This window comes from Panthera pardus, unplaced genomic scaffold (genome assembly GCF_024362965.1).
Source record: "Panthera pardus isolate Hobbes unplaced genomic scaffold, ASM2436296v1 HiC_scaffold_20, whole genome shotgun sequence".
Lineage (NCBI taxonomy): Eukaryota > Metazoa > Chordata > Mammalia > Carnivora > Felidae > Panthera > Panthera pardus.
This window is the reverse complement of record NW_026526766.1, coordinates 78,310,393-78,334,735: the sequence shown is the minus strand read 5'-3', so window position 1 is coordinate 78,334,735 and position 24,343 is coordinate 78,310,393. Positions and strand designations below refer to the sequence as shown.

The 24,343-nt window shown below is 46.3% G+C and overlaps 1 protein-coding gene across 3 annotated transcripts in view; it reads left to right on the top strand.

Annotated features, from left to right (window-relative positions):
* Window positions 1–24,343, top strand: part of BRINP1 (BMP/retinoic acid inducible neural specific 1) — a 174,138-nt gene that overhangs the window by 33,254 nt on the left and 116,541 nt on the right. The window contains exons 1-2 of one of the 3 annotated variants that reach the window (XM_019454026.2): window positions 13,414–13,569; window positions 15,565–15,832. The exons of 1 other annotated variant lie outside the window; for it this stretch is intronic. In XM_019454026.2, coding sequence (XP_019309571.1) covers window positions 15,615–15,832 — 218 coding nt within the window. In that variant the 5' untranslated portion in view covers window positions 13,414–13,569; window positions 15,565–15,614. Of the gene's footprint in view, window positions 1–13,413; window positions 13,570–15,564; window positions 15,833–24,343 lie in introns of those variants that run through there. One more of the 3 variants, XM_019454025.2, reaches the window with a different exon arrangement.

The following is a 24,343-nucleotide window of genomic DNA, read 5'->3' as shown; positions in this document are numbered from 1 at the left end:
GATCACAAGGTGACTTAGAGACTGAGCTGGGCCTGGAGCCTGGGCCTCCTGACTCCCACACCCGTGCTTTGTTGTCCGTCCAACTCCCATCGCATTCAACGTTGTGACTTGGCTCGAACAGGGTAACTGCTTCCGGAAGCTCTTCTGGGTTTTGTGTAAATTATCTGAGCCTTTTGGGACCCCAGCTGGGCCTCCTCTCCTCCTCTTGGGCTGGCTCTTTCTGTTGGTCTCTGTCAGGAGAACATGATAATTTCTCCCCTCTCTCCAGCAGTGCATGGCACCACATCACTCACTCTAACAGACCCTGCTGAGTACCCACAGTTTATCTGGAAGCCATTTTCTGTTTGGAAGTCAGTGGCGGTCAGCCAACATTTCAGTAATATTTGCTTTCCTAAGGCTTAGACAAATCAAATCCATTCACTTTCTTAGACTCGATCCCTCTTGTCTGGCATAATTTCCCCTCCTCTAAAGCAAGCCAAAATGGAACTTGGTGTGCTCTCTCCTTCTCTTTCTCTCTTCCTCCTTCCCTCCCTCTCTTTGTCTCTCTCTCTCTTTTTCTCTCGCTCCCTCCCTCCATGCCTTCCTCCCCTCTCCTTTCCCTCCCTCCCTGGTTCTTAGTCTTCTGTCTGTCCCGGTTTCTTCCTCTTCTTCTCCTTCTTCTCCTCTTCCTCCTGCCTCCCCTTCCTTTCTCTCTCTCTCTGTTCTTCTTCTTTCTTCCACAAGTATAGAATCCCAGCCCAAGACCACATTAAATTGGAAAGAAATCGAGGAAGACACCTAAGCCAAACTTCCTGCTTGTATAGGTGCAGACACCTGGCGTATCTGTTACCTTGTCTTGCCTCTGCAGTGGTATTAGGGATGGGGCTAGAACGCGGTCACCCTGACTCAGCCTAGTCCGCTGCCAGTTAAACCTCAGGGCATCTTCCGATGTATCCTTCATAAATAACCCCGCTCCAGGCTGTAGCTTTGCTGCTTGCCCTGGGGCCGGGGTCAGATGTAGGATGGAACATGAGGCTGTGTTGGCATAATCTTAGGCTCCCTACCTCCACTCTCTGGGAGTCCATTTCCTTGCCCATGAAGTGAGGCCTCAGTTTCCCCACCCTGCAGATGGTGCAGTGTTGTGGGAATCTGACGAGGCAGCGTGGCCCCTCAGTTCTAGAGCGCTTGGTATTATTAGCCCTCTTCCTTGAATAGGAACTTTCAGTATTTCAAAGCTGTGTTTATTCTATAGTGGATATTTGGGGCATCCTGGCAAGAAAGCAGGTAAGATATTTTGGGGCAAAATTTCTCCTTTCGGAACTCTGCCCTTCATCTGCTGCCTCCCTGTGCGGGCCCAGTCCCAGCAGGGAAGCTGCCACCTTCTCTGACTGCATTTAAAGCCGCCTCTGTCCGGGAGTGCGTCAGCTAGAAATAGACCAGGCGTTTCCTTTAGAGTTTCACAAAAATGGATCCTTTGGGTCAAAGACTCCTTAATCTGCAAAACACAAGCTGTTTGCCTGACTTGAGGCCTCAGCAGACTTCCTAGGTTTTGAAGGAGCTTTGGTATGGAAAAATGGTTTGTGTTTTGAAGATTAAGGGTCCTTTCATCCAAAAGATGCAATTTTTTATTTCTTTCCTCAAGCTCCCAGTGAAACACCTTGTTCCTTTCTGGCTTAAAACCCGTGCGCCTCCTTTCTTATGCATAGATGGATTAGGTTACACTGCACATCCACAGCCCATGAGAAGGAGGGAAGCTGGGTGAGTGCCTCCTGGCCCTCTTTTAGGACTAGCCTTCCTCCCCTACTCCCCACGTGGCCTGATCATCCATACAAATGCAGTAAAGTCCCTTAGGAGTGTTTTAAGACCACAGATTCTGGGCTTTCACTATCAGAATTTTTATATATATATTTTTTTAATGTTTATTTATTTTTGAGAGAGACACAGGGCAAGAGCATGGGAGGGGCAGAGAGAGGGGGAGACACAGAATCGGAAGTAGGCTGCAGGCTTCATGCTGTCGGCACAGGGCCCAACACAAGGCTCGAACCCACGAACTGCGAGATTTGACCTGAGCTGAAGTCGGGCACTCAACCGACTGAGCCACTCAGGCGCCCCAAGCAGAGACTGCTCAGGACTCAGAAGTCCCCCTCCAGCTTAAAGGCTCCTGGCGTAGGGGCCACGTTCCTCAGCCCGGTGGCTGACAGGGCAGTTGTGGAGGTGAAGAGCCTGGACATGCCCAGAATCACATTAATCAAGCGTGACTCTTACTATCCATGATGCCACTTGGAGCCAGTGACTAAACTTCACTGACCTCAGTATCTTTATCTACTCATTGGGAATGGTAACATTATGACCTAGCATATCTGTTAGCTTACCACCCTTCCCCACCCCCTGCAGCACACACACCCTGCCAACCCAGTGGCTTTCAACAAATGACACTATTACAGCTCAATCGTCTGTAGGCCAGCTGATCTCAGCCCCTCTCACTAATCTAGACTGGGCTTGTCTTGCTCTTGCGGTTTAGCTGGGACTCTACTTGCAGCCTGCCCCACGGAGGCGTGCTGGCTGGTCAGTCTGTTCCACACATTCTTTGTCAGTTTTCTGAAACACCGTCACATCCTTCTTGTGATGATAGGAGCACAAGGGGTTAAACAGAAATCCACACAGGCCCTTGAGGCTCAGGCTCAGAACTGGCACGGCCATCACTTCTGTCTCATGCTAACGACCAAAGGGAGCTACAAGGATGAGCCTGAATTTAAGGGAATGGGGAACAGACCCCGCGGCTTTAGGAGAACAGCTGGAAAAGTCTATGAGAAAGAACCTGGTTATGGAGAGGGGTGACGATTTGGGGCCAGACATCGAGCACATCTATCCCATTGGTGGTCGTGGTGGACGTCAACTGAAACAACGTTTGTATAGTTCTTGACACAGCTCCTCTTGTACACTAAATGTTCATAAGTTATTTTCATCACGATCATTAGGGTAGCCAGGACTCAAGAATGGTGGCTGGAAGGATTAAATCGAGAGTTTCCAAACCCAGCAACATAGCTAGGATCCGCTCAGAGAGGTGGTGAAGCTTTCTTGAAATCACACGGAAGGAGCTAGTTGAGCCCGTCCACATCAATGTGATGATTTTAATTCGAGATTTGATGGACAGTAGGAAGAACCCTGGTTATGGCTCAGGGTGCTACTTGACTTTTCGACAATAGTGAGGCATTTCCTGGAGTTAATCAATGGTCTCAAATAACCCTGCCCATCTCCCTGTCCTGCCAGGACAGTGGACCTTACATGTATGTCGTATTAACCTCAAACACCTATTAAAAATGTACACGTGTGCTGAGAAATGGCTGTTCTCTGGTAGGGCCTTTTGTATTGCTAGCAATAAAAAAAACCAAACTTATACTGGATTCAGGTTTAAAAAAAGAAAGCAAAACAAAATACCCCACTAGCTGTGAGACCATGGGTAAATTACTGAACCTTTCTGGCCTCTGTTTCCTTTCCCATTACACGGGAATAATAATCAGACCTTCTTCAGAGGCATATTTTGAGGACTAAGTGAATTACGTAGGGCTTGTTAAGATATTTCACTGGTGTTTTCTTGCTGAAGGTTAATTTTCTCATCTCTGGAATGAGAGGTTAAATCTCTGCCCTCTATCTGTGAAAAGTGGCTCTGAGATCAAGCTAGAGCCTGATCCCTTTACAGCACGAAGTTATGCAGGAATTCAAGGATGGATGATTAGTGCCTTAAGAGGAGTCAGGGAGAACGTGTACAGTCTCCAAACCGACCACGTTTTTTCAATCAGTGATTGCCCACCCAGCACTTACTTAAACTCTCAGATGTGTGTCCCCCTGATGTCTTCCTTGGGTATCATGATTGTCATGGGCAAGCAGCAGGTGTAACTGTAACAGTCCTTTTGGTCCATCATTTAAAAAGCACCACAGGATGCAGTATTACTGGGCAATCAAAATGAATGAAATCTTGCCATTCACAACTGCGTGGATGGAACCGGATGGTATTAGGCTAAGCGAAATTAGCCAGAGAAAGACAAATATCGTATGACTTCAGTCATATGAGGACTTTAAGAGACAAAACAGATGAACATAAGGGAAGGGAAGCAAAAATCATATAAAAAACAGGGAGGAGGAGAAAACATAAGAGACTCTTAAATATAGAGAGCAAACAGAGGGTTACCGGAGGGCTTGTGGGAGGGGGGATGGGTTAAAGGGGGAAGGGGCCTTAAGGAATCTACTCCTGAAATCGTTGTTGCCCTATATGCTAACTCACTTGGAGGTAAATTTTAAAAATAAATTAAATTAAAAATAATAAATAAATAAATAAATAAATAAATAAATAAAATGTTAAGGCTGCATCTACAAAAAAGAAAGAAAGAAGGAAAGAAAGAAAGAAAGAAAGAAAGAAAGAAAGAAAGAAAGAAAGAAAGAAAACACTGTAGGAAGGAATGACACCATTGCATGAGAAATAACAGAGCCAAAGGAGCTTCTATCCAAATGGATCCAGCAGGAAACTTTCAGCTGTTTTCATTAGTGACCTGATGGAAACATCAAGCCAAGGGTCAGAGCTTTTGATGAGTAAATGTTGAAATTTAGGTGCAGATGGAAACTTAAGTGTTTTATTTATTTGCTCCACTGAATATTAAGAATGGATGAGCCACAGGGAAGAATTCAGAGCCATTAACTCAGCAGAACACTGTTTATTTATTGAACAATTATATTTTGAGCATCTGTGTAGTACCAGTTCCCATCTTTGGCATTACTTTCTAGCGCCAGAATCTTCCATGTGCCTCCGTAGGGCCAGCAGCCTTTTCTCACTCATCTCGGTGTCCCACGCAGTATCTGGATGAGTGATTTGCACCCAGTAGGTGGGTTTGCATGATTCCACACCTTTTGCTCACATTGGTCCTACTACCTGAAATGCCTTCTATCCAGTCCCTTTGTCCCCCTTCAGCTGGACAATCACTACTTGAACCATGAGAGCCCCAGTAAAATCTCAGCTCCCCTGAGAAGTCGTCTTCAACGGGCTGTGCGTGAGTTACTTTTTATTTGTTCCAGCAACACATCGTTTGGGACTCTGATCAAACTCAATCCGTTGTTTTGCGATTTGGAGTGTACGTATTTATCTCTCTCACCAGCTTCATGGCTCCCTAAAGCCACGGAAACTTTCTTACTTCTTTTTTGATGCCCTAGTGGCTGGAACCGAGTCTGCTACTCTATCCCCATAGCAGAACCCCATGCCGTTCTTTCAATCAGTACTAAGTTCTTTTCTTTCTCCTATTTTTCTTTTTTCCCTTAATTCTATATCTGGCGTCTGAGTTTATAAATATCCTCATCCTATGAAAAAAAAAAAAAACAGAATCCTACATTGACTGTTCACATCCCTCTCTGGTGGAGAGAAAAGGAGCCTTGACTCCTGATTTTTTGATCTTTCCTTCTTTGCCAAGTACTCTCCACTCTCCGCCTCTATGTGTTCATGTCGCATTCACGCCTTAATCTCTTTCAACGAATATTCAGCTCCCATTGAAGCATTGAAAACCATCACCACCTCTATATTCTTAATTCCAATAGGGGTCTTGAGCCCTTATCTTGTTCAACTGCTCATCCTGTAGCTTTTTGAAACTTGAGACCCTTCTCTTAAATATTTCTGCTCCTTTGGTTTTGTGGACATTATTCTCTGATAATTCTTGTTCTTCCCCTCCTCCTATAATCTGCTTTATGGGATTCTTTTCTTCTTCCTTGTTCCTAAATAGAATTGCTCTGTGTGTGTTTCCCACCACTCTTGTCTCACACATATTCACTGGGAATTCTCATCCACTTCCAGAGCTCTAACCATCACTATTCATACTGACCTACAAATTTCTACTCTTAGCCCTGGCCTCTCTGATGATTTGGAGTCAAGGATTCTATAGCCTACTGGAAATTCTGACTCGAATGTTCAAAAGACACCTCAAACTCAACAGATTCAACAGGGAATTTGCCCCCATCTATCGACATTTCTTTTTCATTATTCTTTATCATCATGCATGATATCATCATCAGTCTAATCATCCAACCAGACTTAGGAGACATCGTAGACATCTTTCTTTCTGCACCCCACCTGCCCAGTCATCAAATCTTGCTAATTTTGTCCTCCCATTTTTTAAAAACTGTCAAATAGAAGGAATCTTTTTCAGACCATCACTAGCCTAGGCTACTGTGTTGGCCTCCTCAATTTTGTCCGTGTCTCTTCCTAAATCTATTCACTGCCCCTACATTTGGAGTAATCCATCTAAAATGAAACTCTAACACAAAATGCTTCTGTTTAAAAGCCTTCAGAGGTTCCCTGTGGTCCCACAGGTCTAATCCTAGACCTTGATTTGTGAAGTTGATTCATTGAATAAATGCTGAGTTAGTGCCTTAGCATATGATTGGTTCCATATCCTGGGTATACATGGGGGTGACGGGGAAGAATTTATGCCTTTAAGAAACTGCCAGTCATGTGAAAAGCTATGATTATGAAGTATGTGACCCCATTTAGCTCCTTTGCTTCATTTCCTGCCATTCTCTGCTTCAAAATTACCACTGCAGTAGCTTTGAAATGTTTTAGATCTTATATCCACACCACACGCCTTCATTCCTTTGCATGTTTCTCTCCTGGCTTGAAGTGTAGACCCCAGATGTGTCACCTCACAAATGTCTCTTGATCTCCTACGGCTTGCTTAGATGTCCTCTCCAGGGAACATTCCTTGGACACCCCTTCTTGGGGGTCCAGACTCCACAGAATGTGGGGTATACCCTGACTTTGCCCTATGCCATCATACCCAAAATATTACCTGTTTCTTTGTCTATCTCCTACTGTGGACTGTGAGACCTAATTAAAATTGTAGGGATACTCAACAAATACTTATTGAATGTTACCAAACTGGCCCAGAAAAGACCTTCCAAAAATGTTAATTTCACATTCCTTTTTGAAAGATCTCCTGCGGAGACTGCTGATAATTTTGAGGGAACACTTAAAAGGCAGTTGCCTTGAATTTAGATCTTCATATCCTAAATGTGGCTCCAGATGAAATCTTTATGGAGGAAGGATACTACACGTACTTATATTGTTAATTACAAACAAAAAAATAGTATTTCAAAAGTGACACAAATAATGAACCCACATATTTCAGTTTTTTCTCAGATTGCCATGGTCGTCCCTAGATTTCACATTTCTAGAAGTTTCACACCTCAACTTATCAGCTATTCTCTTTGTTAACGTCTTCACAGTTAATTTGTAGTTGTTGATGGTTGTCAAAACAAGAAAACTCCAACTTAAGGATGATGTAGTTTCTTAGTTTGGTGTGTTAAAGCACCGAGTCATAAAATTTAGTTAGATTTGGCTTGGATTGAAGTTTAATTCTGTCATTTTAAAATAATGTGACATTGGAAAAAGAATGACTTTTTTTAGAAGAGTCTCCGTTTTATTAGATACAAAATAGAAATACAGGAAAACCTTGGTTTGTGAGCTTAATTCGTTCTAGCAACATGCTTGTAATCCAAAGCATTTGTCAAAGCAAATTTCCCCATAAGAAATCATGGAAGCTCAGAGGATTCGTTCCACAACCCAAAGATATTCATATAAAAATGACTGCAGGGACGCCTGGGTGGCTCAGTCGGTTAAGCGTCCAACTTCAGCTCAGGTCATGATCTCGCAGTTTGTGAGTTCGAGCCCCGCATCAGGCTCTGCGCTGCTGGCCCAGAGCCTGGAGCCTGCTTTGGATTCTGTGTCTCCCCCTGCTCACGCTCTGTGTCTGTCTCTCAATAATAATAAACGTTAAAAAAATTTTTTTAAATGATTGCAATGCTATAATAGAATACAAAATAATAAAGAAAACACAAAATATAAAGAAAACTAAACAAGTTAACCTGCACTTACCTTTTTGCAAACCTTTGTGGCATGTTTTTTTTCAAGTTATGTCCCACGTTGTTTCTGCTCACTCTTCTTCACACACAGTTTTAGTTCGGTATTGAACGTGTCCAGGTCAGTATATTACAACAAATAAATTACATTTTATGTAAGGGGGAGACGTCGCTCTTTCCCCAGACTGTCCTGTCTTTCCCTGGCTTATGACTGCGCTGTATCTCCTCCATCTTGCTGACCTTGATCACAACTTCTTCTGGATACAAGGTTGGGTCAAGAACGGACAGATAAAAAGAAAGCAAGTCTTCCTCGACGAGTACCTTTGCAAAGACTTAGAGTCAGTGCTTCTGGCAGGGTGAGTGCTAACGTTTTTTCCGTGCGGCGTTTTGGGGGCACATCTGGAGCATCCCTTCTTCTCTGGGATCTCTTACTTGTGATTCTTGATGAAGAAAAATGCATCTCTTTTCAGCTCCTTACTGACCAGTAGGGGACCCTTGGTAAATGGCTGGGAGAGTCCAGTTTCCTTTTACCCGAGATCCCCTTTCCCTCCAGGTGGGATCTAGGGCAACCCCTCTTCCTGAGGCTTTCTTTTGCACGTGGCTCCCCTCTGCGCCATGGGGAGCACGTGTTGCACGTGAGCTAGGCAGTCGCTTTCCAAACTGCAACCCCTACCCCTTCACCGGGTTTCAGCCTATCTTTCTTTAAGATTCTTTTTTTAGATGTCTCCGGTGTGAGTCAGACACCAATCAGCCGTACCCCCCCAGGCTCCCGGGAACATCGATCCTGTTCTTTGAGCGATCGTGTTGAAGCGTGAGGTGAGGGGCTACTACCCGTCTCTTCCCCTGTTTGGGGGTGGGCAGGAGCACTCCCAACACTGCCAGGTCTCACTCAAGCACCACTCCTGATCCCAGCATGCCGCCATGTGGGTGAGCGGTCAAGAATCTCAGAAGGTGTAGTTTGGCTACCTTTTTTTAGGACCTGTATAGTGGGCGTATCCCTCTCTTTAGAATGTAGTCTCTATTGGCTGGGGCTCCAGCTGAAGCTGAGGCCCAAAAAGCTGCATTTGAAATCCTATTTCATCCTTATATGATCCCTAAGAGATGCTGGTCTTCCCGGTGTTGCCCACGTTTTACAGATGGGGACACTGAGGCACAGGGCAGGAGGTTATTGCGTGTTCACGGTCCCACGGCTCTGTAGGCGGCGATCTGGTGAGAAGTCTCATCCAGAGATCCAGGTTTAGAAGTTGAAGCCTGGGGGCTCCTGGGTGGCTCCGTCGGTTAAGCATCCAACTCGGCTCAGGTCAGGATCCCACGGTCTGTGGGTTCGAGCCCCGCGTCGGGCTCTGTGCGGACAGCTCGGAGCCCGGAGCCTGCTTCAGATTCTGTGTCTCCCTCTCTCTCTCTCCCGCTCCCTTGCTCACGCTGTCTCTGTGGCTCTCTCAAAAATACATAAACATTAAAAAAAAATTAAAAAGTTGAAATCTGAATGAGGTTATCAGGTTACCTAGGGTTAGCAGGCAAACACTGCGGGTGACCTCAGGTCCTCAGGGGCCTCGAGGATGGAGGCTTAGGGGGTTGGGGTTGCTCCCTTCTCCTCTCTGGCCCAGAATGCGGGCGTGGCCCAGCAGTCCAAGCGGAGGGCTCTGGAGGAGGAGCTTGGTGACCCTCCAAGGTCTCCTGGGAGACCCTTGTCTGTCTCTTTGTCCTGCCTGTGCTCCTCGGATGTAAATAATTTACGCTGGCAACGATTAGAGAGTGTGCTCTGTGTGGGATGAACCCGGTTCCCTTAATAACACTGCAGGCTTATATATAGCACAGTTCAGCCAAGGGCCCACGTGCTCTCCAGGCCACAGCCCGCATCAGCTGCCCCACATCCACCGGGCCACCCAGCGGGAGCGGGCCTGTGACTCACACAAGGTCACGGGAGGTCAAGGGCAGTGCTCGGAATAGAACCAGCCTCTCTTTCACAGGCTCTAAACCCCAGTGGCCGGAAGCTCCCTTCATGAATATTGGAAAAAACAGCAGTCCTCCAAAGCATGGTAGTAGATATCCAGGGCTATCTCTAGTAAATGAGGATTGGAGGTTTAGTCCTTGAACATGGGAGTTTTTACTTGTAATGTATTTATTGTCTGTTTCTTTAGTGATTTTGGCAGGGGAGGCAGGTGCACGGTGGCTCAGCCGGTGGTAGGACAGAGAGTCAAGTGGACTCTCCAGATGTTGATAAAAGCAGGGGGATTGATGAATGACCCTCCTGGGCAGCGTCGTAGAGCCGAAAAGGCTCATCTTAGCCCCGCACCATCCAATAAAAGTCCAACACCATCCGTGTGTGTAGTTTTAAAGTTTTAGCAGCCAGGGGCCCCTGGGTGGCTCAGTCAGTTAGGCGTCCGACTTCGGCTCAGGTCCTGAGTTCGTGGTTCAGGAGTTTGAGCCCCGCATCGGGCTCTGTGCTGACAGCCCGGAGCCTGGAACCTGCTTCGGATTCTGTGTCTCCCTCTCTCTCTGCCCCTCTCCTGCTCATGCTCTGTCTCACTTTGTCTCTCAAAAAGGAATAAACGTTAAAAGAAATTAAAGTTTTGGCAGCCACACTCAAACGATGAAAAAGAAACAGGTGAAAGAAATTTAAAGAATACATTTCAATAACCCAGTCCGGCCAAAATAGTAATATTTCAACACGTAACCAATATAAATATTAGTGAGATATCGTACCACATTTTTTTATTCCTGCTGGGTCTTGAAATCTGGCGGATGTGTATTTCACACTAACAGCACATCTCGATTTGGGCTAGCGATCTGGATTTCAAATGCTTCCCAGCCACGTGCGGTCAGTGGCTCCCAAATCGGACTGCGAGGCCTGCAGTTCTAACTGTGTCCTTTGCCAGCTTTGTGGTGCTGAGCCACCTCCCTAACTTTCCCAAACCTCAGGTTCCCCGCCCTCCGTGTGTAAGGTGGAGACCATAAGTTGTTACTGTATTGCCACGAGGTCACGTGTGGAAAGCGGCTCTGTGGTTTCTAGGACATAGTAAATGCTCAATTAATACGCGGTTCCTCCCGCAGCTAAACTGCAGGAGACTGAACGACGGGTTGGCCTCTGACTACTCCCTCGCTCCTCCCTTCCATGGACATTTCTTTTCCTCTGAGGCATCTGCACCACCCACCCCTTCCCTTCCGTCAGGTGTCCGCTCAAAAACCGCTTTCCCGGAGGAGCTTTTCCTGAACACCACGTGTTTCGGGGAACAGCCTCGCTCCCAGTCCCCTTTATCTGCTTTGATTTTCTTTAGAGGCCTGCTCACCATAGCACATAGAGGTTCTGCCTCTGTGTTCACTCGTCCCAGCCCAGCGGAGAATACGTCCCCTGAGGGCCCTCGCTGCTGCTCTGCTCCTTTCATTTGATTTCCAGCTAAATATGTTAATGGATGAGTGAACGAATTCTTGAACATCTATAGTTCTTTGCTCTTAATATACGTATAGCACGGAATTGGGATACGCAGTTCTTTCTTGGTGAGGGCAGGGGGGAGAGGGAGAGAGAGAGAGAGAGACAGACACACCCACACCCACACGCACGCACACACACGTGCACACACACAACGTCTCTGCTTAATAAAACCTTACGTGTGGGGCCCCCGAGTGGCTCAGTCGATGAAGCTTCCGACTTCAGCTCAGGTCATGATCTCCTGGTTCATGAGTTCAAGCCTCACATTGGGCTCTCTGCTGTTGGCACAGAGCCTGCTTCAGGTCCTCTGTCCCCCCACCCCTCTCTCTCTCTATAAATAAATAAACTTAAAAAAAACCAAACCAAACCAAACAAAACCCCAAAACCTTACATGCTATTTAAGGACCTGCTCAAATACCGCCTGTTCTGTAGGATCCTTCCAAATCGCTGTGTTGGAAACAATGTCTGTACATCTATTTCTCCACCGAATATTTTTTGGTTGTTGTAGTTTTCATGACAGCCTATTTTATATTAAAATTCCTCTTGCGTGGGTATGATACCACCTCCCTTCATATGTTGAATCCCTAGAGGGTAGGACCTAATTTCAGCTGATGTGTGGTAAGGCTGGGGGATGTCGTGGAAACTATACAGACTTTATGCAAGGATATACATGGCTTGGGTCTTGAATCTAACACTCAGACGTTGTGAACTTAGGAGTCATCCAATGTCTCCAAGTCGCAAGGTTATCATCTGTTAAATGGGCAGTTGTACAGATCTCATGAAGAAACCTTTATTAACCTCTAGCCTGTACTGGGTACATTTGCTGCCACCAAGGGTACAGACTGCTTTAGACCCAAGTATACAGTAGACGCTCAATAAATATCAGTCACAGACCCTACTATTCTCTTGGGCCTCTAGTACAGTTGGTACTATTTGGGGTCTGTTCCCATGAGTCCTAGCGTCTTCATGATATGACATGTCTGTTTCACACCTACTAGTCCTTACTCTTGCCCAGCAAAACATCCACTTCTCTTAACACGCACCTTTAGAAACTTTCATTTCCAGTTTTAGTGTTCTGTGGATTATTGTGATTTTCTGAGTCAACAGAGATGTGTCCAGACTTCTTCCACGAAGCACTCATCTCCACTTGCTGGGATGTAAATTGTCTCAGTGACATTTACTGTCCCAATGGCAGAGAAGGCTCAAAACACAGCCACATGCACGTGCTGCCCTGCCCAGACAGTACGACAGAATGACCCCCAGGAGCTGGAAGACAGGAGCCGGGTCGTGGTCCTGTGGAGAGTTGAGTCAGCCAGGGTTTAACTTTTGCCCAGTTGACATTTGGGTCCAATGTTCTTTGCTGTGGGAATGTTCTGTACATTACAGGATGTTTAGCGGCATCCCTGACCCTGCCCATTAGATGCCTGTGGCACCCCCCTCTTTCGTGACACTCAAGATGTCCCTTGGAGGGGCACCTGGGTGGCTCAGTCGGTTGAGCATTCAACTTCGACTCGGGTCATGATCCCATGGTTTGTGAGTTCGAGCCCTGCATGGGGCTCTGCAGTGACAGTGTGGAGCCTGCTCGGGGTTCTCTCTCTCGCCCTCTTTCTCTGCCCCTCCCCCCTCACGCTTTCTCTCTTTCTCAAAGTAAACAAATTTAAAAAAAATAATATTTGTTAAAAAAAAGATGTCCTTCGGGGTTAACATGGCTGCCACTTGGGAAACACTGGATTAGATGGGTCAGCTGTCAGCCAATTCTAGGACTATGGGGTAAGAGCTTACCCTCTTACACACACACACACACACACACACACGAGCTCTGCGGTTCCACGGACAGGCTCTTCCTCTTTTGAAAGCTGCAGCCCCCTGCATCCTGTTTCCTTGCAAACGGCTGGCAGCCAAGCACTCTGTCGTGGGCCCTCACCCCGCACCCACTCCCAGCGGAAGCCCTGGAGAAGGGCTGAATGCGATTTCGGTGTATTGCAGCGCCCCCTGCCGGCCGTGCCGAACAACCGCCTCCGGCCCCTGCTTGCGCTCGGGTGGACGGTTTTGGCCGCTGGAGCTGCCCCGGTTCTGCCCTCGACACGCACTGCTTTGTTCGAGGCTCTGAACTGCACTTGAGGCCACGGGTTCTGGCGGCCCCCGGCTCTGCTCCCGTGCCTCTGTCCTTTGCCCCCGACAGCTGGGGCTTGCAGCGCCGAGCAGATTTTTGCAGCTTCTCGTAATAACAGGGTGCAGTTGGGCGCCAGAGGGCCGTGGCCGCCTGGGTAGGAAATTCACATCTCTTGTCTGTTTTTTTTTTTTACTTTCTCTTTCTTAGCTTTACTTTCTTCCCATTTTCAGCCGGAAGCTTAGACGACGAAGATATCCCATCTCTTCATGTTTACGCATGGCGTTACACCTGACAACATGTTTATGTCTTCACCGTTTTTAATTTTTGGGGGGGGAGGGGCGGAGGGAGAGGGAGAGGGAGAATCCCAGGCAGGCTCCGTTCTCAGCACAGAGCCCAACGCGGGGCTCACTCACGACTGTGAGATCGTGACCTGAGCCGAAAGCAAGAGTCGGACACTCAACCGACCGAGCCACCCAGGAGCCCCCCGTGTCTTGGCCGTTTTTAAATGGTAGGCCTAAAAATCTGAGCTTCGGAGAAGGGAGGTGATTGTCCTGCGTCACACAGCTCGCCCTGTGTAGAGACCGTCTTTTAAAGGTTCTGGCCAGTTACGAAGAGCAAAGCTGACCAAGGAACGAATAAATATAAGAAAAGATAACTAAGGACTGATGTACAGTTTCACAGAGTGAGCGAGAACCGCGAGGAAGGAACAAACACTTTTAGAGAGAACCAAAGACGGGAAATGATCCCTGAGGACCCGACCTCAGCTGGCTACTGAAAAATAAATAGGACTTGGCCGGGCAGTGGAGACAGTATGCACAAGACCCCCCACCCCCCCACCAGGGAAGATGTGGACACGATCAGTGTCAACATTCATCATTGTCACTATCCTTCTCATCATTGATGCCATTTATTGAGCATTTACTAAATGGCAAGCCCTGGCTGGGACACTTTACAGAAGTTACGTCACTCCGTTCTCTCGCTAGGGGCTACTGTTAACCACATTTTGCCGACAGGGGAAGGAAGACACAGAGATATGAAATGACTTGCCTGAAATGACGGTGATTGTAACTGATGGAACCTGGGTTCAAATCTGCCTTTCAAATAATGAGCGAGATAAGCTCTTCTAGAATAAGTGGGGTTGGGGGCACAAGCACTGTGCTAATCTGATAATTAGAAAATGATGGTAAAGACGAGTGTCGAAAAGCTAAGCATGGCCTGTGGTCTCTCTTCTCTTCTCCCCATGAAGGGCCTCTGCCTCAGCTCTCCCTTAGTCTTAAACTTTTCTCCAACATGGCACCATTATGCTGTTATCAACACCCCCCCCCCCAAAAAAAAGGGAGGTGGGCAAAACCCCACCTAATCTCTTCACCTTTATTTTCCCATCTGAACCTCAGGGAGTTTGAGGCTCAGAATCCTCAACAGTGAAACCGCTGGCCACGTGTCCTTGGGGTCAAGGAGACATTCCACTGAGCAGTGTAGAACTGGACTTTCAGGAGCTCCATAAACCTTCACCCGCAAGGTGTCCAGCCCCCAGAGTCGTGGTCACAGGCCATCCTCAGACTTTGGGCATTCCTCCGATGACGCAGAAGCCAAGCGTGTACTCGCGTACGCTTCTGCGTGAGACAAGGGGAGAAAAGAGCTCCCGTTTGTGGAGTCTCGATCACAAGAGGCAGGTTGTCTGTGGAGCTACTGGGTGGGACAGACGCCTGAGTTCTACTGCCACATTCCTCACTGGCTGTATGAGACTCTGGTTCTGCCTTCGTCTGTTTCACTCGTCCTTCGAACACATACGCCTTGCATTCCTATGACGTGCCGAGTGCCATGGTGTAGGCATCGAAGCCCGTCCTCTGTTTTGCCCTTGAGGCGGCTGCTTCCCTAAGAGGCTAAGCATTTGTCCGTGTTCACACACTATGTGAACAGCGAAGCAGGAACGCGAGCCCAGGTCTCCCCAGGTGCCGTGCTCTTAACCAGAAACATACTGGGTTTTGTAAACCTTGATACACTTTACTGTTATGATGTTATGAAGATGTTTTAACCACATTTTTTTTTCTTTTCCTGTGTCTTTCTCTTCCTTTTGTTTTATTTTCTCTCTCTTTCTCTCTCTCTCTCTCTCTCTCTCTTTTTTTTTTTTTTTACTCTTTCTCCTCAGGACTCCACAGAATGGAGCAAGAATGAGAGGAAAAAGGCCGGCAGAAAAGCATGAACTGGAGGTTTGTTGAGCTCCTCTACTTCCTGTTTGTATGGGGCCGTATCTCAGTGCAGCCCTCCCACCAGGAACCAGCTGGGACAGACCAACATGTCTCCAAGGAATTTGATTGGCTTATTTCAGACAGGGGGCCTTTCCACCACTCCAGGAGCTACCTATCCTTTGTGGAAAGACACCGTCAAGGATTTACAACCAGATATAAAATATACAGGTAAGATCTGGGTGAAGCTGGTCCCTGCCTCCCGCGCCTTTCATTCACAGAGTGCTTTTTGGCGTCCAGTGTTGGTAGGGCCTTGCCGCGTGGAGGACCGTCTGGGCCAAGGGATTGTGAGCCTTCAGCGGGTCGTTACTCGTCTTTTCACCTTGTTTTTGTACTTTGCACGAGAGATTGACAATGACAAGGAGAAGAGCAAATCGCTAACATTTATTGAGTGCTTACTGTGTGCCAAGCGTGGTGCTTTACTTTGTACACGCCATCTCATCTAAGGTTTCGTAATCGCCGTCGGAGGTAGATTCCATTTGTTCTCTCCACTGTATGCATGAAGTAACTGATCCTCAGCTAGGTGAAAGTATTTGCCTAAAGTCACACAGTCAGTAAGTGCTGGGATTGGGGTTCAAACCCCGTTTTATCGGTATCCGTGGTCACAGAATTTTTAATCAAATTCAGCTATAGGTAGTGTTGTTTGCAAATGCCACTGATGTGCCCGTATCCTTCCCAAACATACTCACACATCTGGAAACAAGTAGGGACTGTCCACGGACAATGTTTTCTAGAGCAGGTCTGAAGTGGCTCTTGACTTTTTAGAATGCCATTCATCCAAAAAGGACTTAGCCCCAAGTTTTTTTTCTCTTTGAAACCATCTGAGATTCTCCCCATTCCGGGCTTTCACCCTCTCTTTGATTCTTCCACAGCTCTCTACACTTACATCTCTTTCGTTTTAAACCGTCTGAAATTAGAGAGTGCCTTTTTGTGTTTCTTTCTTCCCTTACTAGAAGCTCTTGGAAGGCAGGACTTCCATGCAATTCATTTTTGGATCCGATCCCTTGAGTGATTTTTTTTTTTTTTTTTTTTGCTACGGTGTGTCAAAAGTGCACAATACGTGTTGTGTACTTAAATGAGTTGGAAAATGCCAAAAGCTCTCTAGAGGTATAATCTTTGTCTCAAGGTCAAGGAAGAAGGGGCACACCCTGACCCTCCTGGGCCAGTGAGAACAGGAGAGCTGGGGAACATGGTGGAGGAAAAGGATGCTGACTGCATCAGGGAAGGCTTGCGTTCAGGGCGTAAGTCTTTTTTTTTTGTATTTGGTATGAAAATAGACATGTCTCCCTTGCACATTTGGGGGCATTATGGATTAGGGATGTGAGATTCATCCAGCCTCTACCAGCTGTACCTGCCTGTGGCTTATGCTGAATATTCAAACCCTACTTTGGAAGTTGGCCCACTAGTGGCTGAGGTTCTGCAGCGGTTCCATCTATGAAAGAGTTCAGAGATGAGCCTTGAAGGGTGCTAAGCAATCAGAGAGTTACTGGGGAGAGGTGCTCTGAGCCTGATGGAAAGCAAGACACAAAGGAGCGTGGACATGGGGTGGGCAAGAAAAGGGGGAAGGAACACAAGGATGAAATATTAGGGGTATTTCCTCTTTAAAAAGAGAAGAATACCAGAATTTTAAAAACGTAATTATTGGGGTGCCCGGGTAGCTTATTTGGTCGAGCTGCCGACTTCGGCTCAGGTCGTGATCTCACAGTTTGCGAGTTCAAGCCCTGCATCGGGCTTTCTGCTGTCAGAGCAGAGCCTGCTTTGGATCGCCTGTATCCTTCTCTCTCAGTCTCTCTCTCTCTTAAATAAAAAATAAATAAATAGATAGAAATGTAATTATTGATTCAGAAGCCCACTCCTGGGGACAACTATTCCTAAACTACCCAAGAACAATAGTTGTCTGCCTAATTTCAGAGTTGGATCCTTAACATAATTTCTGGCAGAATGCAGCCATTGCTATCTGTGAACACGCATAAACCAAATATGGGTGCTTCCCTGATTACTCAGCAGAATGCACCGGCATCTGAAATTCCTGGTGCTCGGAAAGATGGAGGCTGGAGATAAAGGATTGAGGGGAACGGGGCAAGTAGTGGAGATCTAGGAATGTTATCCTCTTTGTGTTTTGTCAGACGATAACTCCTTGGTTTCACATGTGGCTTTTGCTCCCACTTGAGCCTCCTGAAGCCACCTTCAAGTTGGATGACTGGGGTTCAAATTTCCTTTTTAAAGATCAGAAGGTGACTGACTTGAATAGAGTGAGGTAGCCGAGAAATGACGGAGTCTGGGGTGGAAACAAAGTCTGATTATAAATCCATAACCACGCCAATGAATACGGCAGAACTAAAGGCATCCGTTCATTATTTAGGAATGTTTCTTAGCGACTGCTGTGTGCCTGGCCCGGTGCTAGACACTGGGGCTGTGTTGGCTTGAAGATGAGTAGTAATGATACAGTAGGAGGGCTATGCTTGAGTTTTAGACGGGAGCTATCCTGCATGTTAGATGATTAACATATGGTTGCAATTGCTGTTGAAATAACCTAGACTTCCGCGGATACCCTGAGTAGAACCATAGGCACAAACGTTCGACAGTGGCAGCCTTTAATTGAGCACTTAGGATGTGCCATGAAAAGAGGCCATTCAATTCTCACAGCATCCTCTGTCAGGTGAGCAGTGCCTTGGCCTTTTATAGGTAGGAAGGCCAGGACTTGTGGAGGCGGAGTGCATTGACCCACTCGGTGGGACCCATGGACACATTCCTTGTGGTAAGGAACAGGAGCTGGGGTCCAAACACAGACCTGCCTGACCCCAAAGCCCTCCTTCCAGCCACTGTGCTGCATGGCTGCCCCTCCCCCAAGCCCGGTGCCCCAACGTCGAGTGTGTCAGAGTTCTGAAGGGAGTCTTGCAAACATTTTTCCTCCCAACTGCTTTGTGAACCTTTGGGGTTGGTTTTTGAGATGCTAAGAAGTGAAAGGTTGCTAGTGAGGTTGGGGGTCAGGACATCTGGATACTAACTCTAGCTTTCTGGGCATTGGTCTTGTGACATTAGTCAGGCTCCCTCCTCTCCTGGATCCTGCTTTCTTCATCTGTCAAATGGTAGCCTTGAAATACATCAGTGGTTTTCAACCTGTGCTCTTGGAAATCTTGAGGATCGATTAAAGAAGTCAAAAAAGCCACTTTAGTGTGGGAAGATAGGCAAAGTGTGTGTGTGTGTGGGGGGGGGGGGTGCTCAGGCAGGATCCCCCCCCCAGCTGTGCACAGTGCTTACACAAGAGAAGGTCTGACTCTGCTGTTTTCACGGTCTGATTTTACGTATCCTTTCCGTTGGATCCCACTGCTAAAGCAAAGTGTGCGGTCATCCAACAAGCTGATTTCTACCATGCTTTCTAGTTCTAAAATTAAGTATAAGATTTAACCAAGGTCACATGGTTAATTAAATGATGGAGTTCAACCCAGAAGTCAGGCCCCTGGTCATCTAGTTATTCCTTCCTTCCTCTATTTAATCTTCAAATAATTATTAAGTACCAGCAACAGGCCCAGCACTGTGTTTGGTACAGATGATATAATGATGAGTACAATGAACATGGTCCCTGCTCTCATAGGAGAGACTGACATTGATTAAACACACACACACACACACACACACACACACACACACAATAAGTGCTACAAAGGAAAAAAGAGCAGAGTAGGTGTAACTGGGAGATCATTAATACTGTAAACCTTGATCTGGAACCAGTTTCTTACATGCAAAGATTAGGTGGGGCTCCTATCATAATCTGCACGTGTACCCACATGCAAATAAGTACCCAGAGACATGGTGCCCATCCAGGCCAGGTTCAGACCAGAGCCAAAGCCAGCTAGGACATACTCATCAGGATAATAGTCAATTGACACTTTGTCCTCATTGAGTGCTGCTTTGTGGAAACACGAAACCGGTGATTTCCAGTGTGCCTTCTTATGTGCTAATGTGAACATAGCGTATTAGACAATGGACATTTGCATCATGAAAGAAAGGCTTTCTCCAGGAATGTGCCATATTGTCTTATGCTGGAGAGCCAGCTTTATTGAGGTGTCTAGTCTTCAAGCTTTGGCCAGTTCACCCCACCCTGAACCCATGGTGGGCCCCAGGATGATCTGGGAGCTTCAGAAAGAAAAAAAGTCTGAGAGGAGGTCTGCTCTCTGCACTTAAGTGGGGTAAGGCCATTTCTTCCCTTTCTTTCCTCATGCATATGCACACAGAGGCTGGTTTCAGCCATAGAATCATGGTGGGGAGTCCGTGCCAATGGCAAGGATGGGAACCTTTCCCATTAAATCCCAGCAGAAGTCTTCTCTCACGTTGTTTCACAAGCCAAGCAATAATATGTGTACAGGCAGTGGTTTGGGTGCATGAGGCACACGCTCTGTCATGCGTAAGTCTCAGCTGACACATGGAGGGAAGGCTGGGCCATTTCCTGCCTGAACCTGCCAGTGTCGTTGAACTTGAAGTCAGGGAACCTGGGTGCTGGCCCACCTCTCCTGCCTCCTTCGTGCGTGCTTTTGGCCAAATAATGGACCTTTTGGAGCTTGTTTCTTCATCTGTAAAACGAGACTGTTAGTGAAGGTGATCTTCAAGGTCCTTGCCTTTTCTGAAATTCCATGATTCCATGAAATAATGTCCCCTGAGGATTTAGCCTGGGGTAGTGGAGAAGAGTGGACTTGGAGTCTGGAAACTTTATTTTTGAGCCACTTTCTAGCTTTCTCGTCCTGGGCCGAGGCATTCATGCGTATTCACTCATTCATACATCGGTTGCTGTAAAATTTAGCTCTGGTCATAATGCCATGAGCTGTGCTACGATTTAGTGACCCAGAAATGACCAAGAGAAAACAGTGAGGCATATACCCTCACAAACACACACGCATGTGCACAACCTGTAGTGCCCGGCCCCTCCTCTACCAGACTTGGAGTTGAGGGTGGAAGGTAGAAGAAACATACAAGTCAATAAACAAACAGTTATCGTTCCATGGACAGGAATGGGTAAGGAACGGCTCAGATCCTCAATTTTCTCCTCTGTAGAAAGGGATAATGATGTCTGGCCTACCTAGTAGGTCAAATGAGGTAAAGTTTCTGTAGGACTGCTTTATGAAATTTAAATGTTCTTCTAGCTACAAATGTTTTTTTTTTTTTTTTTTCATTAAGGCTCTAAGTCATCATTCTAAAAAGAAATCATTGATTTTCACTTTCTGCTAAGCCCATACATATATTAGTCATTAAATACTCACAGCCCTTCTGGGAGGGAAATACTATTATTGTCCATATTATGAATGAGAATACTAAGGCACCAAGAGGGTAAGCAAATTGTCCAGGGTCACACATCTGGAAAGTGGCACAGCTGGGAATCAGAAGCGGGCCTCTGAGACCCCACAAGAGCCCTTACCTTATGCTGTCATGACTCTCTCTGGTTTTTAGTTACCTGGTTCACCATCAAATACTGAGAAACTCCTTTTGCCAGTGGGCAAATTGCAACCTCTTTGAGGCTCAGTTTTCTTATTTGTAAGATGGAGCTAATATTAAATGCCTTGTGTGCTTGTGGTAAGAAGTAACTTTGATATCAAACGTGTAGAGCTTGGGGCGCCTGGGTGGCTTGGTCGGTTAAGCGTCCGACTTCGGCTCACGTCATGATCTCATAGTCCGTGAGTTCAAGCCCCGCGTCGGGCTCTGTGCTGACAGCTCAGAGCCTGGAGCCTGTTTCGGATTCTGTGTCTCCCTCTCTCTGACCCTCCCCTGTTCATGCTCTGTCTCTCTCTGTCTCAAAAATAAATAAACGTTAAAAAAAAAAAAACATGTAGGGCTTGAAATTTTGCAGGACCTGTATAAATTCGACTTGACCCCTTTACCTCAGAGGGCCGACTGCATTGCTAAAAATTATTTATTTTGTTCTTGAGACGATTTAGAAGTCAGTCTGGTCTGAAAAAGCTCCGTTTGGTCCAAAGATGTTTCCTGCCTTTTTGGATTTTATTTTCTGTTTATTTTTTTCCCTGACTTTGCAATCATCAGTAATGGGAAAATGTAGCAATTATTTCGGGGGCGTACTTAATAGAAAAATTATAGAACCCTTTGTACACTTGGTTCTGGAGAGTCAGGGCGGAGGGGAGATACTGACAATGGCAGGCACTATGCCGCAAGAGGTGCTTTCAGATTGAGTGGTTTTCCCTGCAGGTTGCTGAGCAAGTGATTTGTGGCTTATGGTGCACCTTCCTTTGAGCCCAAAATAAGTACCTAAAAGTTGAATGTAAATCGAATCCTGGGAAACCAAGTCTGATTGCCTAACTGTCTTGCATAGTTATTTCAGACTTGCATGAATCTCAGTTCTAATCTGATATCCTAATGGTTCCCTGACATATTTCACAAAAATATCTATAGTAGGTTTTGCGGTAAAGCTACTTGGCTGAATGAATGGGGCTGGGGCTAGGTGGACGGTCTCCCTCAGATGAATGAGATGCAGTCCTTATCCAGAAATCATTCAAGAGTATCTGTTGGGTACCTAGGTATGCCAGATGCTGTGCACTGGGGAACCAATAAAGTACAAGGTAAAGTGGTCCCTGCCTTCTAGGAGCTTACAGACAAGCGGTAGCAATGGAGAGGTCTGCCACTGCACCACTCAGGATGCTTGTGGCTGAACTTGAAAGGAAACCAGCAGCCTCTGGATTCCAGACAGGATCTTAGTATCCCATGGTGCCAGTGTTAGATTTCTATTAGCATAGGGAAATTGAGTCTAAATCAGCATTTCTTAAAGTAGATTATATAGAACTCCAGCTCAATGCGATGTTAAAAGGTGTTTTTTGGAACGGCAACAAAAAAGATCCCACAGTCAAATAAATGATAACAATGATGGCAAGTTCATTGGTAGCATTGAAAGCTTACCAAGGGTCCAGTATGAACACACTGAGTATAAATTATTCCGACTGATTGATCCTTCCAGTCATTCTGTGCACTAGGTATTGTCATCATCTCTGTTTACATAACTTCTCCAAGGAAAGAGAGCTAATTTCTGGGAGAGTAGGCTGTGTCACAGGTAAGCAGATTCCAGAGCCTGTGTGTTTAACCGTTGTTAACCATTGCTTCCCAAATTTGATCAAATCTCTTTGACCTTGCAAGCTCTTATTCTCAGAGGTATTAGAATTCTAACAGCAGGTTTAAGGAGTTGCTGGTTCTACCTGGCTTTGAGTCTTCCCCTTTTGGACACCAGCCTGTGTCAAAGCTCTTTTTTTTTTTTTAATATTTATTTATTTTTTTGAGACAGAAAGAGAGCATGAGCTGGGGTGGGGCAAGAGAGAGAGACAGAGACTGAGGATCTGAAGTGGGCTCTGTGCTGACAGCAGAGAGCCCAGGGTGGGGCTCAAACTCGCAAACCAAACTGCGAGATCGTGACCTGAGTCTAAGTCTGATGCTTAGCCACCCAGGCTAAGACACCCACCTGTGTCATAGCTCTTAAAGGGACACCTCTTTAACTTGGAGAGCTAGCACTTGGCCAAGGAAGTGGGACAGTGATTGCCAGTCGGGGGTGATTTTGCTCTCTAAAGGGACATTTGGAAATGTCTGGGGGCATTTTTGGTTGCCACAGTTTGTTATCCAAATGGGTGCTGCCAGCATTTAGAGGTCAGGGATCAGGGACACTGCTAAACATCTGATAATGTACAAATAGCTCTCTGCAGCAAAGAATGATCTGACACATAATGTCAGTAGTGTTGAGGTAGAGACATTCTGCTCTGGAGTAAGTATTTTTGGAACAAAAGGAAAAGGGCTGGTGAGAAGGATATTGGAATAAATAGTCTTAGAATTTGGTCTTCATGAGTTTGAGTTGGAATGCTTGCAATATAGACATCAGTGTAATGGCCACGTTCCCAAAGAGTCTGGCTGCAGGACCAAAGGGGAAGTGATTTTGCATGTTTCAAGACATGGCCTCAGACCAGAGTGCAAGTTAATGCATTTAGGAAGGTGAATCAATTTTTGCTTCCTGCTGCAGAGAGGCAGTATTTAAGGGAAACCAGTTTTCTCCTCCAGAAACAAACAAACAAACAAACAAACAAACAAAAAACAATCTCCATTCTTCCAGAAGGCCTGGGAGATCTGGTGGGTTTCTCCTCTGACTACAGAATTCCTTAGGAAGTAAGATGTTTACGCTCCGTTGCTAGGTTCAGATATACATGGCCTGAGTTATTAAAAACCAGTTTGGACCAAGTGGGTTAACAGACACTTTTTATCCCTTTAAGAGCATGCCCAGTAGGTATGGAAGAAGATGAGAGTGGGACAGTGTCCCCTGTTGATAGTTATCAACTATAGCCACTTAAAGAGTGGTGTCACTGGTGAGAACCATTACCCTATACCCTCCCCCTACATTGTCCCTCATTTAATCCAAATTTCTGATCAACTTCTCCCTGAATAGAGAGGGTTGGGGAAGGATACACAGCAAACACCCCCCGGGCCACTTGGAGTCGATTCAAAGATAATCTTTTGTGTTGATTATTTAAAATTGATCTTCCACTTCCAAGAATGATAGCTTTATTGCTACCAAATTGCTACCTTTGCTATCCTTTACCTTTTTGCTGCCTTGTCATTACTGAGCTGACTTCGTGAGCTGCAAACTTGAGTTTGCTTCGATCTTGGCCAAGCAATGACCCAGCTTTAGTGAGAAGCAATGACCGAAAA